Here is a 17,483-nt window from a genome sequence, read left to right as displayed (position 1 = left end):
TAGGAAGATCTGTCAGGTGTGAGTGTGGAGAATGGACAGGGAGAAGGAGGAGGGAGAGGCTGTTATTATCCAGATGAGGGACAGTGACATCTGCCCTGAGACGGTGGCAGCAGGAGAGGGAAGAGCAGAGATGGGGACTGTACAGAAGGAGGAAGAGTTTTCCGGTTCCAGCCAGTGGGAGCTCAGTCCTGAATGAGGAAAGAAGACAAATCAGTTTAGGATTGATTGACTCTGAGATGCCTATGGGATACACAGATGGAAATACCCCAGGAAGAGTTGGAAAAGCACTTCCAGAAAGCAGCAGGGCTAGAGGGCTGGTTTGGGAAGTCATTGGCATCTAGGTGGTAACTGAAGCCAAAGGGGAGAACAGCAGGGGAGACCCTTGGCAATATCTGGAGACATTTTTGATTGTCATAATGGGTGGGGATTAAGCCGCCACCGGCATCTAGTAGGAGGAGGTCAGAGATGCTACTAAACTTCCCATAATGCACAGGAGCCAATAAAGAATTATCTGGCCCCAGGGTCCGGAGCGCTGAGGTTGAGAAACCTGGCAGGGCAAATCAATGTCAAGTACAGGATAACAGATTGAGTGCTAAAGGCAGGGCCTGAAGACAGAGGCCAGCTGATAGAACCTGCTGATGATTCCTTCACGGCTGCCGCATCCCAAGTATAACCACTAAATACTGGCTCCCAGTGGACCTCTCGGAGGGGGCCAAAGAGCTTCATAGAGAGGGCCTCTTATATTCTCCTCACCCCTTCTTAAAGGACATGCCCTGGGGAACATCAGGGCAATGCCCACAGCGTTGTGACTTGATACTTGCTGGGACAGATGCAGCGGGTTCCAGCTGGCTGAACCAGGGACAGCCCTTTCCAAGTTTGCCTCTTCAACTCACAGGAAAAAGGAGCCGGCATTCCACTGTTTCTCAAAACTGTATTTTCTTCCCCTGTAGGAATTGGGGCTGCAAATATTTTTCACTAAGCCAGGAGGTTTAGACTCATTGGGTTTGACTGCTGGAAATGGCTGAGGATGTCATCTGGGTTATCCCCTTTGCATGATATTTCATTGGCCTGGTTTGGCATCCTGGGAGCTCGAGACCTGTCTGAAACTGGAAATATCTCTCTAGGTTCGCATGGCTTTGTTTGGCTACTCTGGGCTTCCCCTAAATAGAACCCGACTCCTTGGATGAATCCTGAAATTTATTTGTGTCATTTGTCCTCTCAACTTACCATGTTTAATTCATGTTTCCTAAAAAAAAAAAAAATAATAATAAGATAGTGCACTTAAAGAGCTTAGCACCATGCCCAGCCCATTGTAAATGCTCAATAAAATGCCAGCTATATTTTTTGTTCCTTGGGCTATTTTAATTCTTAGTTTTGGTCAGAGTCAAAACTAAACTAACATTTTGAGTCTAAGCTTTGGAGGCAAAAAAAATAATAATAAAAACAAAAAGGAAAAAACAAAACAAAAATGAAAAATCTATCTGCCATATGTTCAGATTTCTAGTTGAACTATGTTTTTATGGTTTTTTAAAAGATTTTATTTAGGGGCGCCTGGGTGGCTCAGTGGGTTGGGCCTCTGCCTTTGGCTCACGTCATGATCTCAGGGTCCTAGGATCAAGCCCTGTATTGGGCTCTCTGCTCGGCAGGGAGCCTGCTTCTCCCTCTCTCTCTCTGCCTGCCTCTCTGTCTGCTTGTGATTATCTCTTTCAAATAAATTTTTAAAAGATTTTATTTATTTCTTTGAAAGGGAGATCATAAGCAGGGGGAGTAGCAGAGGGAAAAGGAGGCTCGCAGCTGAACAAGGACCCTGATGCAGGGCTCCAATCCAGGAACCCCAGTTCATGACCTGAGCAGAAGGCACCCACTTAACTGACTCAACCACCCAGGAGCCCCTAAACTATGTTTTTATTTTTTTAAGAGTTTTTTTATTTACTTGTCAGAGATCACAAGTAGCAGCGAGGCAGGCAGAGGGGGAAGCAGGCTCCCTGCTGAGCAGAGAGCCCGATGTGGGGCTCGATCCCAGGACCCTGAGATCATGATCTGAGCCAAAGGTAGAGGTTTTAACCCACTGAGCCACCCAGGCGCCCCTGAACTATGTTTTTAAAGAATAACATTCAACCACACCAGATGCACACCAGATGTTTCAAGCACATCAAAAATTAAGATTCTGGGGACACCTGAGTGGCTCATTCTGTTAAGCATCTGCCTTCAGCTCAGGTCATGATCCCAGGGTCCTGGGCTCCAGTCCCACATTGGGCTCCCTGCTCAGCAGGAAGCCTGCTTCTCCCACCGCCAGCTGCTCCCCCTGCTTGTGCTCACTTGCGCGCCTCTCTCTCTCTCTCTCTCTCTCTGACAAATAAATAAAATCTTAAAAAAAAAAATCAAGATTCTAGGCTGCTGAGTTGGAAATCACTTGGCATGACAAGGGGGAAAAAAGTCTTTCAGATTGTGCAGCCCGGTGCTCTGTGTTTTCTCCTGGGTTGCATTCAGGCTGGGGAGAGGAATAGGGAGTGAGAAAAAGCAAGAGGAATGTTGGCGGATGGAAAACATTCCTCAACTAGAAGATGCTATTATTGCACCTTCGGACAGTTCTGTTCCTGGAGCAGGTACAGACCAAATGCCATTCTGGAAAAGCCTGAGCCCAAACTCATGTCTTCTAGTCACAACAATAACAAAACCCAACTCTGTGCAACTGGTGGGGGCGCGGGGGAGGATGTGTTTATGTAACGTGTCCATCGCGCAGTAGTCTAGCCTCGCAGTAGTCTCGCTGCTCCGCGCCTCTCGTGCCCCCTACTGGAAACAGCAAGCATGTTCAGAATTAAAGGGTCGCACAAGTTCCCATTTCCCTCCAACACTTTACTTGGGGAACCTATGCGGCAGAGAGGGCGCAAAGTTCAGCTTTGACCCAGATAGCGTCTTCCTCTCTCCTGAAATCCTCTCCTGCACCCTCCTGGATCCGGTGTCCAAAACGACTGCCAGAGACTCTGTCTCTTGGTGCGAAGAAAAAGGACTGGCCAGACTAAAAAGGAGGGACTTTGGGGAAATGCCGGCTTCCAGCCCGCGGCTGCGGCCCGGAGGAGATGATGTCACCGCTCCGGCAAAGAGAGGGCTAGGGGGTGGGGCGACCGAGGGGGAGCCCGCGCCGCGCCCGCCGCTGCCAAGGGAGCGTTCCGGGCCCACGTCAGGGGAAGTGTCGGGATAAATAGGGTCCCGCAATGGCCGAGGCCGGCTGCGCTCAGAGCTGCCGGGTCCGGGACTGGAGCTGCCCGGGCGGGTCCGCGCCCCGCAGGCTGAGGGCTGGCGCTGCTCGAGCTCGGTGCGCCGGACGCCGGATACCCCCGGCCGGCCCCCACCGCCCCGCACCGCTACCGACGGCAGCGCGGGCGGAGAGCCTCTCCGTGCCCCCGAAGGACTTCCTCCCCGGGGAAGGGAGGACGACAGACTAGAGGGGCAGCAAGCCAGGGGCCCCTTGTGCCTGTCGGGGCGGCGGCGCGCCGGGTTAGTGCCATGCTGCTCTCCGTCCTGGCGGCGCTGTGCCTGGGGCTGCGCCTGGCGCTCTGCGTGCGCGGCGCGCCCTGCGAGGCGGTGCGTATCCCCATGTGCCGGCACATGCCCTGGAACATCACGCGGATGCCCAACCACCTGCACCACAGCACGCAGGAGAACGCCATCCTAGCCATCGAGCAGTACGAGGAGCTGGTGGACGTGAACTGCAGCTCGGTGCTGCGCTTCTTCCTCTGCGCCATGTACGCGCCCATCTGCACGCTGGAGTTCCTGCACGACCCCATCAAGCCGTGCAAGTCGGTGTGCCAGAGCGCGCGCGACGACTGCGAGCCCCTCATGAAGATGTACAACCACAGCTGGCCCGAGAGCCTGGCCTGCGACGAGCTGCCCGTCTACGATCGCGGCGTGTGCATCTCGCCAGAAGCCATCGTCACCGACCTCCCCGAGGGTGAGGCCGAGGGGAAGGACTGAGGGGGCGAGGGGCATTCTTGCCGCCTGAGAACCGGGCGTCCGCTTCTCCCTATGCCTGTGGCTGGGCAGTCAGTCCCCCGTCCCACTTCCGAGGGTTGGAGGAGGTGGGAAGGACTGGTGACCTGACTTTGGGGTAAAGTTTGGTTTCCCTAGGGGAATTTCGGGAACTGAAGAACACCAGGTCCATAGACTATGTGTGTGTGCGGGGTTAGGAGGTGTTTGTAAAGAGAACCATAAAGGGCATTGTCATTGACAGTGAGAGAACAGAGACAACAAACACGCGTATACGTGGGGGCATAGGATGGGTCTGGGCCGGGGTTAAGCACTTGGCTTGTATCCTTGATTCCTGCAAACGGTCCCACAGGAATTCTCCAGTTAGCGTTAGCTCTTGAAAACTCTTGCGGAAAAAAATAGTACCGGTCCTCACTCCCCACCAGGAGTGCCCTTTGTAAATTTAGCTGCTCTGAAAAATTGTGATGTCTGTTTCATGGTCAATGTCTGTGACCTCTTAGTTAACTGGATATCAACTTTTGCTTCCCCCCCCCCCTTTTTTGTTATTTTGATGCTTTTTCTGGAATGAAGGGGCAAGCTTAAATCCATTTCTTGAAATGAAATCTAAGAATATTTTCCATGCTTTATCCCTGACCCAGGTTCCTGCACATTTAAAGAGATTATGCTGTTGTCTTAGTGTAGTTTCTGAGGTTCTAGCTCAGAGTATTGCCCAACACATGAAGGAGAAGTAAAATGAAGAGAAAATCGAAACTCCTCTCTAATTCAAAGCTTCAGGAAAAAAAAAAAAAAATTTGCTTACATTATGTAAATGATAGAAGGTTACGCTTTTGAGGGGGCGTTATTTAGCTGTGGACTGTTTCTGCACTGCAAAAGGAGAGGTGGTGATTTGGAAATATTCTGGATATTTTGATTAGGGTCAACTGTCAACTCGGAAAAACCAACATTTTAAAATGGATTTGGAAGGGAAGTTAGCTGTGTGTATCAGCAAAGTCAAATGGACGCACATTCACATCAGTTTGCTCGATGGGCAAGAAATCTCACTTAAAAGTCTTCTTTCCTAAGCCCAGGAATGTCTGTATGACAGAGTTGAAAGTCACATGCCACTTTTACAATGTAGCATTATTCTTTTGTGATGCTATGCTAGTGTGTGTCTTCCAGATGGTTCTTTATTCCAGCTGGGTGAACGGGCTAAGTCACTGACCACACCCGTGCGGCTCTGTGTGTGTTTCAGATGTTAAGTGGATAGACATCACGCCAGACATGATGGTTCAGGAAAGGCCTCTGGATGTGGACTGTAAACGCCTAAGCCCTGGTGAGTTCTTTCTCCTTGAAGTTCCCTCTTTGTCTCCTCTCCAGAGTGGTTTTCGAGACACTTTTTCCAACTTCTTGTCTCTCTCTCATCTCCTTCAGACCGGTGCAAGTGCAAAAAGGTGAAGCCCACTCTGGCGACATATCTAAGCAAAAACTACAGCTACGGTAAGTCACCGACGCAGCCGTTCGCTTGGGGACTTGGCATGTTACAACGCCAGCCACAAAGACGATGACCAAGTGGTTCCGTGGGTTCTCCATGGCACAAAGACAACTGTCAAGTGCCTTGCTCTTCTGAGTAAATTAAGGAAAACCAAAGTAGCTTACCCAGAGAGAGCAGTGATATGGGTCAGAGTGTAAATTTGCCATCGAGTTCCTTCTTATCTTGGGGAGAGGGGCCAATCAGCCAGGCCAGCCCACCTGACCTGTTCTCTTCCTGAGGTTTCCTGAAGGATGGGTACGTGATCCATGCATTGCATTATCTGAGGCCCAGGGGCCCAGGAAGTAACACCCACCCATGTTTCTTTTTACTTATAAACACCTGTAAGTATTTAACATCTTAAAGGCATTGCAAGGAAATATGTACAGGTATTGACATAGTTTAAATGTTCTCTCCTCATGTGGTCCATATACACTATGGAGTATTATGCCTCCATCAGAAAGGATGAATACCCAACTTTTGCATCAACATGGATGGGACTGGAGGAGATAATGCTGAGCGAAATAAGTCAAGCAGAGAAAGTCAATTATCATACGGTTTCACTTACTTATGGAGCATAAGGAATAACATGGAGGACATTAGGAGAAGGAAAGGAAAGGTGACTGGGGGAAGTTGGAGGGGGAGATGAAGGATGAGAGACTATTGACTCTGAGAAACAAACTGAGGGTTTTGGAAGGGAGGGGGTGGCGGGATGGGTGAGCCTGGTGGTGGGTATTAAGGAGGGCACAGATTGCATGGAGCACTGGGTGTGGTGCATAAACAATGAATCTTGGAACACTGAAAAAAATAAAATAAAATTAAGATGTTAAAAAATAGTCCTCTTACTGGAAACAACAGTCAGCATGTTGTTCGATGAATCAGGCTATTTTTAATTTTTTAAGTAAATTTAATTCTATTATCATTTGAAAGTAAATTTAATTAAAAATAGGTTCTTTTTTTAAAAGATCTTATTTATTTATTTATTTGACAGAGAGAGAACACAAGCAGGGGGAGTGGGAGAAGGAGAAACAAGCCTCCCACCAAGCAGGGAGCCCGATGCGGGACTCGATCCCAGGATCCTGGGATCATGACCTGAGCCGAAGGCAGATGCTTAACAACTGAGCCAACCAGTCTCCCCCCAAATAGGTTCTTTTAAAATATCTGTTTGGACTCCTTTATGTTCCTCTGCATCTCTTAAATTACTTCTGCTGAAATAACAGGAACCGTTTTGGCAAAAGGGTCATTTTATTTGTTAACTTTGTTTTCTGTAATTCAGACTGAAATTTTAAATCATGAACTTTATGTGATATATCACATGTGTAAGTAGGAAGAGCATGGCCATATAAAAGTCTGAAAAAAAAACTCTTATTTGAATTGTAAGATTTGAGATTATACACAGCTAATGTGGGTAACTCAACCAAACAAACAAACAAAAAAGCGATGATCTTTTCCAGTAGCTTTCATTATTGTTGTTTAAAACTGTTCTTTGTAGGTTTTTTCTTAATCTAATCTACTTTGTCCCTCATCTGACACAAATAAGCTCTCCTTACTAACCCACGTTTCACTGTCTTGCTGTTCTCCCTGAACTACTTTGATGATGAAACCATTTTCTATTTAAGTCCTTTGGCTTCTTCATAAACCAGCTTTCTAGGACGGAATCCAAGACAGATCCATGCTAGGCTGATTACAATTCCGTGGAAGGCAGTAATAGCAAGGAACCAAAAGAGCCAGAATTTAAAGTTTGATCAGGGACAGCGATGTTGACAGCCATCTGTAATAAGAGTTAGACTTCTGCTCACCGCAGACCTGGCTTTGACACTCGGCACAATTAAAGACTCCTTCCAGTTCAGAAATGTTATGACTTTAATAACTTCCTTTGGAAGAGAGGAAGTTCAAGCATCAGACGGATGGTTGCACCAAACAAACTTTCAAGTGGCTTCTGAGGGGCGCCTGGATGGCTCAGTCAGTTGAGCTCCCGACTCTTGATTTCTGCTCGGTCATGATCTCATGACCTTGGGCTCAGCGGGGAGTCTGCCTGAGATTCTCTCTCCTCTCCCTTTTTCCCTCCCCCTACATGCTCGCGCGCTCTCTCTCTCTGTCTCTGTCTCTCTTTCTCTCATAATACATCTTTGAAAAAGCAGCTTCTGAACTCGCAAACATACGATCCTCACTTCAGATCCTCACAAGGCAGAGGATCAACAAATACTCGTTTCTGTGAGATTTTTATTCACGTTCCTGACATGAATTTCCAGATATGACTTGAGCAAAGAAACATACAAACAAGCGAGACTAACTGTAAGATTTTAAGCCTGGGAACAATGCATGAGAGTCTCTATTCACGTCCTAGCTGCAGCCCGATCCGAGCAGTCACCCACCCAGAGGCAGAGCCCAGACAGAGCCCGCTGGTCCCTGCACTCTTGCATCCTGCCCTGGGATCCGGGACTTGAAAGACAATGCAGACAGTATGATTGTGTGGGCTCCTTGCCTGCGTCTGGGCAGCTTGGACATGACCATAATTACAGGAGGGACTCTTTAAGAGAGGCTCAGGAGTTGGCACGAAGACACCATTCTTCTTTGTCTCCCAAGGGCCATCAACGCTTCTATCGCTTTTCTTAAATTGCAGTCATTCACGCCAAAATAAAAGCTGTGCAGAGGAGTGGCTGTAATGAAGTGACCACCGTGGTGGACGTGAAAGAGATCTTCAAGTCCTCGTCCCCCATCCCGCGAACGCAGGTCCCGCTCATCACAAATTCTTCCTGCCAGTGTCCTCACATCCTGCCCCACCAAGACGTTCTCATCATGTGTTACGAGTGGCGCTCCAGGTAGGCACGAAGGGGCAGAAGCAGCAGCACACTACTCCTAGAAACGTGAATCTCGTTTAGCAGGGATATTTATTTTAAAAGGGGGGGGGGAGGGAACCCGTAGCTCTTTTTAAAAAGACAACCAAATGAATAAATAAATCATTTTAATAGATGCCACTGTTGCCATATCACATATCCTAAATATCATTGACTTCCTCGTGGCATTAAGGAAAAAAATCGAAATTTGGAATTCATTAAGCAACTTCAAAAATTTAGCAGAAAAATTGCTATGAGTTAAAACAGTTCTTCTCAAACCTTGAATCAATCTTCGTGTGGCAAATCATGAGTATTTCTTAAGAGCTCTTTGATAACTTATAGATCTAGTAACGTTGGCCATTTGAGACGACGGGTCCACGCTTTCCTTATATACAATATAAATGTACAATATTTGATAAACCATTACACACATACACAGTCACACTCACACACACAGATACACTTATCTCTAGCTGGGAGTGTGCCTCTCTACCTCTCTTTCCTTCACATCTTTTTATATATTGGTACATTCCTTGTAATGGAAAAATCGAACTCTGCAGACCAGGTTCCAGGAAGGACCCCATAACCTGCTGCAGGCTATATCTCCAACCAAGTGACTCCTTTTTTATAGAACTTGTCTGCCCTTTGAGTCTCTGTCATTAATGCTCATCGGTTTCCTCTGGATGCAGCCATGGACTATTTCTCCAAAACCCCTTTTGAAACTGACCTCACTTGACTACTTCCTCGATCTGTACCCTATGAGTACTTGGGTACCCTCCTCACACCGCCTCTGCCACCTTGTGTTCTTGGCTTTAAAGCTGTTCTTGGCTTGATAGCTTGTCTCTCTAAAGAAGCTGAGTGAATGAGGGTTGACTGAATGTTTCTGGGCTCATCTCTTGCCCAGATGTTTGTATCTGCTACAGGACGAGATGCCGCTCTGGGAACGTTCCGGACCGCTCGTCATTAAATCCTATTGGGACAGATGAATGGATTATAAATGAATTAAATAACCGCTTTCCTGCCATCCTTTCTGTTTGCTTGTGGATTTAATGTAATTCTGATGAAAATACCAGTAAAAATATTTTTGAATGACTGGGAGTTATGTCTTCACAAATGATGCTGATGATCATTTGGAAGAACAAATGGGCAAGGGCGTGTAAAGGAGATTTTTGAAAATACCTTTTGAAAGGAGATTTGCCTTAGGAGAAACAGAAAACTGGTACAAAGCTACACTTGCTAAAGCCGTGTGGGCCAGGAGTACACATATAGGTAAATAACAAAGAGGAAGCAGACTTGAAACAGATTCTAATGCACGAAATAACTTATGAAGGAGAGAGGGCAAATCAATTGGACATGAATATATTATTTAGTAAATGTTGCAAGTATTTTTATTTGGACTAGTACATATTTTCACTTTAAGCTTACTATAAAATAAATTTCAAATGGATTGAAGAGATATTTTTAAAATGTAACTATAGAGGATAAAATTAGGTGAATAGATATACAAAATCTGAATGACAAAGTACTTTGCAAACATGAAATTAACATAAGAAATTACAAGGGAAAAATGTCAATACATACTTTTGATGACATAATATCATGGACATACAAATCACCCAAAAAGGCCAATAAATGCTAAGAAAAATACCTGCAATAATTATGACAAAGGAATAGTAAACCTTCCTCTATAAAGAGTTCATATTTGACACATTAAGGCTACAATATATAAATAATGTGTACATAAATCTATACAGACAAGTTCCAGAAGAAATACAATTAGTAAATACATTTACCTCTTTCAATCTGCAATCCAAATTAAAAAATAATTGGAATGAAAGTTCAACCATTCTGAAAATAGTTTGGCGCTGAGCATGGAAAGCTTAGAAAAAGACATAGTCTTTTTTTTTTTTTTTTAAGATTTTATTTATTTATTTGGCAGAGAGAGATACAAGTAGGCAGAGAGGCAGGCAGAGAGAGCGAGAGGGAAGCAGGCTCCGTGCCGAGCAGAGAGCCCGATGCGGGACTCGATCCCAGGACCCTGAGATCATGACCCGAGCCGAAGGCAGCGGCTTAAACCACTGAGCCACCCAGGCGGTCTTTGACCCAATAATTCTACTTTCAGAAATCTGGCGTAAGGCAATAATAAGTCAGTGCACACACACACACGCACACACACACATATATACATAAGGACATTCAACACAATGCTGGAAATAGTAGCAAAGCAAAAGGAGGTTCAACAGCAGAGAAAGGCCCAAGTGTATTATGCATATCACTGTTGAAATATTTTATGGTTATTAAAGCTGTATTTTTTAATTTTTCTAATTATGTGAGAAAATGCATATAATAGAATGGTAAAAAGAAATGCACAGTATGATCTAAATATACAGTGTGATTCAAATATTATATAGGTACAAGGAAGAATAAAAGGATATACTAGTAAAATATGAATGGTGGTTATGTGGATTGTAGAGTTAAGGGTTATAAAGAATTTTGGTTTTTTACAGTTTTTTGTATTTTTCACCTTTTCTTTTCATAATCAGAATTGCTCAAGATCAATTTCTTTTTCTCAGGATGATGCTTCTTGAAAACTGTTTAGTTGAAAAATGGAGAGATCAACTCAGTAAAAGATCCATAGTAAGTATAATTGGCAACACTACGGATATAGAGTTAAGGGCATGTGAAGAAATTCTCTAAGCTGGGGGATTCTTCACATTCTTCCATCTCCAGGCTCTCAGGGGAGCCTGCAATAGCAGCGCTATTTATCTTTTGAGTAAGTAGTTAAGAGCACAGCTATTCTGACTTAGAAGTTGTAGAGTGAATCAAAGGGGATTTGGTTGCATTCAATACTGATCAACTGGTTATTTCCAGATTAAATTAGGTGTTTTATTTTAATTTCTTATGGTATTTATTTAACTATTTAAGAAAAATCAGTCAGGTACTTGACCAGAATTAACATCCAGAGGGCTTAAAACAGACATAGGCACGTAAGGGTGTGAATACGCAATTCTAAAATTCATGCCGTCTCTGTATAAAGCATAATCTTTCCCTGTATTTAAGATATTTATAATGACCTTTGTCAAAATCAATTATCTACAAACTGTAATCATTTTGTAGCCAAATCCATGATTTTAGTGGTAACATCACCAAAATATTGATAATTCAATTAAAGGGGTTAAAATAATTTTTTGGGGGGTGCCTGGGTGGCTCAGTGGGTTAAAGCCTCTGCCTTCCGCTCAGGTCATGATCCCAGGGTCCTGGGATCGAGCCCCGCATCGGGCTCTCTGCTCGGCAGGGAGCCTGCTTCCTCCTCTCTCTCTCTGCCTGCCTCTCTGCCTACTTGTAATTTCTGTCTTTCAAATAAATAAATAAAATCTAAAAAAAAATAAAAATAAAAAAAATATTTTTTTTGCCCAGAGATATGAGATCACACCAGAACTAAAGAAATCATGTCATTCGTTGGAAATGGTTAAAGTGTCCCCTCTCCTGAAAATGCGTTTAGATATATCTAGGAGAATTTGTGTTTTCAGGTTCACAAAAAGTATTAGAATGGCCTGTGGCTTCTCAGTTTGCGAGGGAAAAGGCTACGTTAATACTGGCTTATGGAGAATGTAGTTTGAACACAGCCTCTCCCACTCCATGCATTTCGGAATAATAGGACGGTCACATCTGAGCGAAAACCTCAGGAGCTGCTCAGAAGGGCATTTAGCCATACTGGACAGAAAATTCTAGCAGGATTGGCTATCCAGTTTCCAAGACTACAGTAGAGTGGAAGCATCAATGTAGAAAGCACGTCCACCATAAGGACCTGAGAGGAAAGCAAGCTTTCAGGAATCCTAGCTGTTTGGGCCATTCGCTTTTACAGCAAATATTCTAATATGCTTCTGTGAGAATTTGAAGCACCACATAGGAGCAGACGTGATGAGTTTATTATTCCAGAACAGACTAGAATTGCGCCCTGGGAGGGTGGGAACCGTGTCTCTCCTTTCCCTGTATTTCTAGTGCCTTGGACGATACCCAGCCTGAGGTCTTGCTCAAACTCTGTGCTGAATGAAATATACTCTGACGAAGCAGGGATGTTAGTTTATAATAACAGGCATTGTCTATTCAAGTGGACACACTTTTTCAGGTTTTCTTCCATGCTGCTGTTTAAATGAATAGTATTTATATTAAAAGCGGAAAGTCCTTTTCTGTCAAGGAAACAACTCTCCAGAAAGTCTCATCTCTCATCGGGTCCGGGTGGCTCACTCTTGAGTGGATGACCAGAGGTGGGACGGGCTTCTGTCTTCCTTTGGGTGGAGGAGAATAAGGTGAGCCCACCCATATATGTGCTAGGAGACCCTCTGGCCTTCCTGGTGGGGCTGGATAGACTTCTGCCCTCAGCCATGTCCCAGCCTCTTTAGAAGGCCTTGCTGGGCAGGAATGTCGCATTGCAGGGCGTTGGGGCAAAAGTAGCATGGCCTGGGGACTTGGGCCCTGGGGTCAGACTGGTGAATTTGAAACCCAGCTCTGGCATTTGTCAGCTGGGTGGTGGCTGCAAAGGAGCTCTGCGCACCTGTTTCCTGGTCATGACCATGGTGTCCACCTAGCAGGGCTGTTGGGAGTTTCCGTAAAATGAAAGGGTTATCAGGATTTTATCTCATCTTGAGTGCTTTTCAGATCCTCTGGTGTATGCTAAGTGCTCAGCAAGGCGGGGTGGTGATTTCGATCTCTGTTGTCATGACTCAGCTATTACAGGAAAAACAGTGGCATCAGTTCTGACATCCATTCAGCAGCGTTACATGGTGAGATGTACATGATCGTCACGTTTGCACATTGTTTCCCAGCAGTGGGAAGAGAGGCTGCAGGAACAGCAGAGGACTGTTCAGGACAAGAAGCGAACAGCCGGACGGACCAGTCGTAGCAACACCCCGAAACCAAAGGGAAAGCCGCCTGCTCCCAAACCAGCCACCCCCAAGAAGACCATTAAAGCTAGGAGTGCCCAAAAGAGAACAAACCCAAAAAGAGTGTGAGCCTGCTGCTTTCTGGAACTGCCTCCCAGGATGAGGCCAGGTGCCTCCCAGGATGAGGCCAGGTGCCGCCCAGCCTGGGGAAGGGCCCGCTCCCCTTGCTTTACCAACTACAGCGCTCCCCATAGACACATCTTGTGGCATTTTTCTTAATGATCTGCTTCCATTTTTCTTTTCAAGCCACCAGAAACCTTAGTGGTAGGTATGTCCTTTGGTGTGGAAGGTATATGAAAGCTGAACGCGAGTGAACAAAGCTTCTCGCGGCATGCAGAGTGGCCTTCGTGGTGCCTACTCTGGGAGATCTCTGTGTGGGGGAAAGACGCTTTGGTTCTTACATTTGACCTAATATGTGCATTGTAAAATAAATGCCATATTACAAACACTCATATTTTTTTTTTACAATATGTTTTATTTCGGTTTGACTTGTGTTGTTAGAAGTTTCGTGATATTTTAAGATGGGATTGGAAATACAATGATTCTAAGGAGGAAAGCGGGAGGAATGAATGTCTAAAAGAGCCTTATGTATCTGCTGTTTTCATTTCATTGTGATGAAAGGGAATTTTTGAACAATCTAGAAAAGCAGAATGTGGAGAATTCTGAGTGTGGAGTACTTCATTAGTACTTCATTATTTTTTTTTTTTACAAAGAACGCTTTTAGCTAATTGTTAGCCAGAAACTTTGGAAACTAAAAAAATAATAATGATAACTAAGTCAATAAAAGGGAAAGGGAGGCACACTGCGTCTGAATCCTTGTTTCCCGGCTGCCATGCCATGGGTTAGAAGGTGCTGAATTCACTTTCATGATGCTTCTCATTAGCAATGCTTATGTAGCACCAGAAACAGAATTCATTTCTCCTATTATGATTTATGTACCAGTGACTCAACCCCCAAGAATTTCACATCCGTGGATGTGGTGCTCATGTCATCTCCCAGGATATCCCAGGTACCTTGATGCCAAGCCTGAGAGAATTTTCTGTCTGCAGATAGCCGATGCTTGCAAAGGTGCCGTGGGCCCAATGTGGGGGCAGGGGTGGGGCGGGGGTGGGGCGGGGGCCAGGACTCCAAAGTCCCTGGTTCTCAGCCCACGCTGGTACCGCAGCCACACACCAGCTCTGTGCTCAGAAAGACAACTACAGTCACTTCTCCATTCGAGGAGGTGGAGGAACAATCTGAAAGCCGAAGTATAATTATCTCCTTTAGCTTTCCCAATGTCCCTGCTTCCCAGAGAAGGCGTGAAGTGACCTCTTGTGCTCACACAAGATCATTAGACACACAATCTCCTCTCATCTCTGTAGCCATCAGGACACAGAAGAGAGGGGGTTGCGTAAAGCCAGGGGAAAGTGGAGAAATGGGGTTAATAAGAATGCAGGCGTGGGCTCCCCTCTCCCTTGTCACCCCTGCAGGGCGGTGGAGTTAAAGGAGTCCAGCAGAGGGACCCACACAAGGGTACCAACAGTAAACTCAGTGTGTGGTGCTGCTCCATTAAAGGTCAAACACTGCCGGCCCTTAAGGAAAGCTGGAGAAGGTTCAGCGTAGCACCACACCAAAGAAACCCACACGAGGCCATTATGAGGCACTGGCAGCCGAGCCTACCTCCTCAGCATTGTAGGGATTCTCCGGGGAGGGGAATCGGAAATGGAACTTTCCACAGAAGTGGAGACAAAACTCATATGTAAGAAAAAGTCAACACTTTAAGTTCAATACTGAAGGGATGAAGAGGACTACATATTTAAACAGTTTACTTTAAATATTTAACTGAAATCACGTACTGAATATTAGACGGAATGTAGTACTTCATTAGGAACATTAACACCTTACACAATTCTTTTTTTTTTTTCCATTTTATTTATTTTTTCAGCGTAACAGTATTCATTCTTTTTGCACAACACCCAGTGCTCCATGCAAAACGTGCCCTCCCCATTACCCACCACCTGTTCCCCCAACCTCCCACCCCTGACCCTTCAAAACCCTCAGGTTGTTTTTCAGAGTCCATAGTCTCTTATGGTTCGCCTCCCCTCCCCAATGTCCATAGCCCGCTCCCCCTCTCCCAATCCCACCTCCCCCCAGCAACCCCCAGTTTGTTTTGTGAGATTAAGAGTCATTTATGGTTTGTCTCCCTCCCAATCCCATCTTGTTTCATTTATTCTTCTCCTATCCCCCTACCCCCCCATGTTGCTTCTCCATGTCCTCATATCAGGGAGATCATATGATAGTTGTCTTTCTCCGATTGACTTATTTCACTAAACATGATACGCTCTAGTTCCATCCACGTCGTCGCAAATGGCAAGATTTCATTTCTTTTGATGGCTGCATAGTATTCCATTGTGTATATATACCACCTCTTCTTTATCCATTCATCTGTTGATGGACATCTAGGTTCTTTCCATAGTCTGGCTATTGTAGACATTGCTGCTATAAACATTCGGGTACACGTGCCCCTTCGGATCACTATGTTTGTATCTTTAGGGTAAATACCCAGTAGTGCAATTGCTGGGTCATAGGGTAGTTCTATTTTCAACATTTTGAGGAACCTCCATGCTGTTTTCCAGAGTGGTTGCACCAGCTTGCATTCCCACCAACAGTGGAGGAGGGTTCCCCTTTCTCCACATCCTCTCCAGCATCTGTCATTTCCTGACTTGTTAATTTTAGCCATTCTGACTGGTGTGAGGTGATATCTCATTGTGGTTTTGATTTGTATTTCCCTGATGCCGAGTGACGTGGAGCACTTTTTCATGTGTCTGTTGGCCATCTGGATGTCTTCTTTGCAGAAATGTCTGTTCATGTCCTCTGCCCATTTCTTGATTGGATTGTTTGTTCTTTGGGTGTTGAGTTTGCTAAGTTCCTTATAGATTTTGGATACTAGCCCTTTATCTGATATGTCGTTTGCAAATATCTTCTCCCATTCTGTCAGCTGTCTTTTGGTTTTGTTAACTGTTTCCTTTGCTGTGCAAAAGCTTTGGATCTTGATGAAATCCCAATAGTTCATTTTTGCCCTTGCTTCCCTTGCCTTTGCCGTTGTTCCTAGGAAGATGTTGCTGCGGCTGAGGTCGAAGAGGTTGCTGCCTGCATTCTCCTCAAGGATTTTGATGGATTCCTTTCTCACATTGAGGTCCTTCATCCATTTGGAGTCTATTTTCGTGTGTGGTGTAAGGAAGTGGTCCAATTTCATTTTTCTGCATGTGGCTGTCCAATTTTCCCAGCACCATTTATTGAAGAGGCTGTCTTTTTTCCATTGGACATTCTTTCCTGCTTTGTCGAAGATGAGTTGGCCATAGAGTTGAGGGTCGATTTCTGGGCTCTCTATTCTGTTCCACTGATCTGTGTGTCTGTTTTTGTGCCAGTACCATGCTGTCTTGATGATGACAGCTTTGTAATAGAGCTTGAAGTCCGGAATTGTGATGCCACCAACTTTGGCTTTGTTCTTCAATATTCCTTTGGCTATTCGAGGTCTTTTCTGGTTCCATATAAATTTTAGGATTATTTGTTCCATTTCTTTGAAAAAAATGGATGGTATTTTGATAGGGATTGCATGAAATGTGTAGATTGCTTTAGGTAGCATAGACATTTTCACAATATTTATTCTTCCAATCCAGGAGCATGGAACATTTTTCCATTTTTTTGTGTCTTCCTCAATTTCTTTCATGAGTACTTTATAATTTTCTGTGTATAGATTCTTAGTCTCTTTGGTTAGGTTTATTCCTAGGTATCTTATAGTTTTGGGTACAATTGTAAATGGGATTGACTCCTTAATTTCTCTTTCTTCAGTCTTGTTGTTGGTGTACAGAAATGCAACTGATTTCTGTGCATTGATTTTATATCCTGACACTTTACTGAATTCCTGTACAAGTTCTAGCAGTTTTGGAGTGGAGTCTTTTGGGTTTTCCACATATAGTATCATATCATCTGCGAAGAGTGATAGTTTGACTTCTTCTTTACCGATTTGGATGCCTTTAATTTCTTTTTGTTGTCTGATTGCTGAGGCTAGGACTTCTAATACTATGTTGAATAGCAGTGGTGATAATGGACATCCCTGCCGTGTTCCTGACCTTAATGGAAAAGCTTTCAGTTTTTCTCCATTGAGAATGATATTTGCGGTGGGTTTTTCATAGATGGCTTTGATAATATTGAGGTATGTGCCCTCTA

At 44.9% G+C, this 17,483-nt stretch overlaps 1 protein-coding gene across 1 annotated transcript; it reads left to right on the top strand.

Moving 5' to 3' along the window:
- The first annotated feature begins 3,145 nt into the window (after positions 1-3,145).
- Positions 3,146-13,930, top strand: SFRP4 (secreted frizzled related protein 4). Its single transcript, XM_046020831.1, has 6 exons — positions 3,146-3,952; positions 5,219-5,299; positions 5,398-5,463; positions 8,118-8,316; positions 10,905-10,968; positions 13,158-13,930. Exons 1-6 carry the CDS (start codon positions 3,508-3,510, stop codon positions 13,341-13,343), a joined length of 1,041 nt encoding a protein of 346 aa, XP_045876787.1. The 5' UTR covers positions 3,146-3,507; the 3' UTR covers positions 13,344-13,930.
- The last annotated feature ends 3,553 nt before the right edge of the window (positions 13,931-17,483 follow it).

Source organism: Meles meles, chromosome 10 (genome assembly GCF_922984935.1).
Source record: "Meles meles chromosome 10, mMelMel3.1 paternal haplotype, whole genome shotgun sequence".
NCBI lineage: Eukaryota > Metazoa > Chordata > Mammalia > Carnivora > Mustelidae > Meles > Meles meles.
This window is presented reverse-complemented; position numbering and strand designations above follow the sequence as displayed.

What these genes read in the sequence shown, in the direction of transcription:
- SFRP4 (XM_046020831.1), top strand. Translation starts at nt 3,508, where the DNA reads ATGCTGCTCTCCGTCCTGGCGGCGCTGTGCCTGGGGCTGCGCCTGGCG. An exon ending in CGTCACCGACCTCCCCGAGG is followed by an intron (nt 3,953 to 5,218) that starts GTGAGGCCGAGG and finishes TGTGTGTTTCAG; the next exon opens with ATGTTAAGTGGATAGACATC. An exon ending in AAGCAAAAACTACAGCTACG is followed by an intron (nt 5,464 to 8,117) that starts GTAAGTCACCGA and finishes CTTAAATTGCAG; the next exon opens with TCATTCACGCCAAAATAAAA.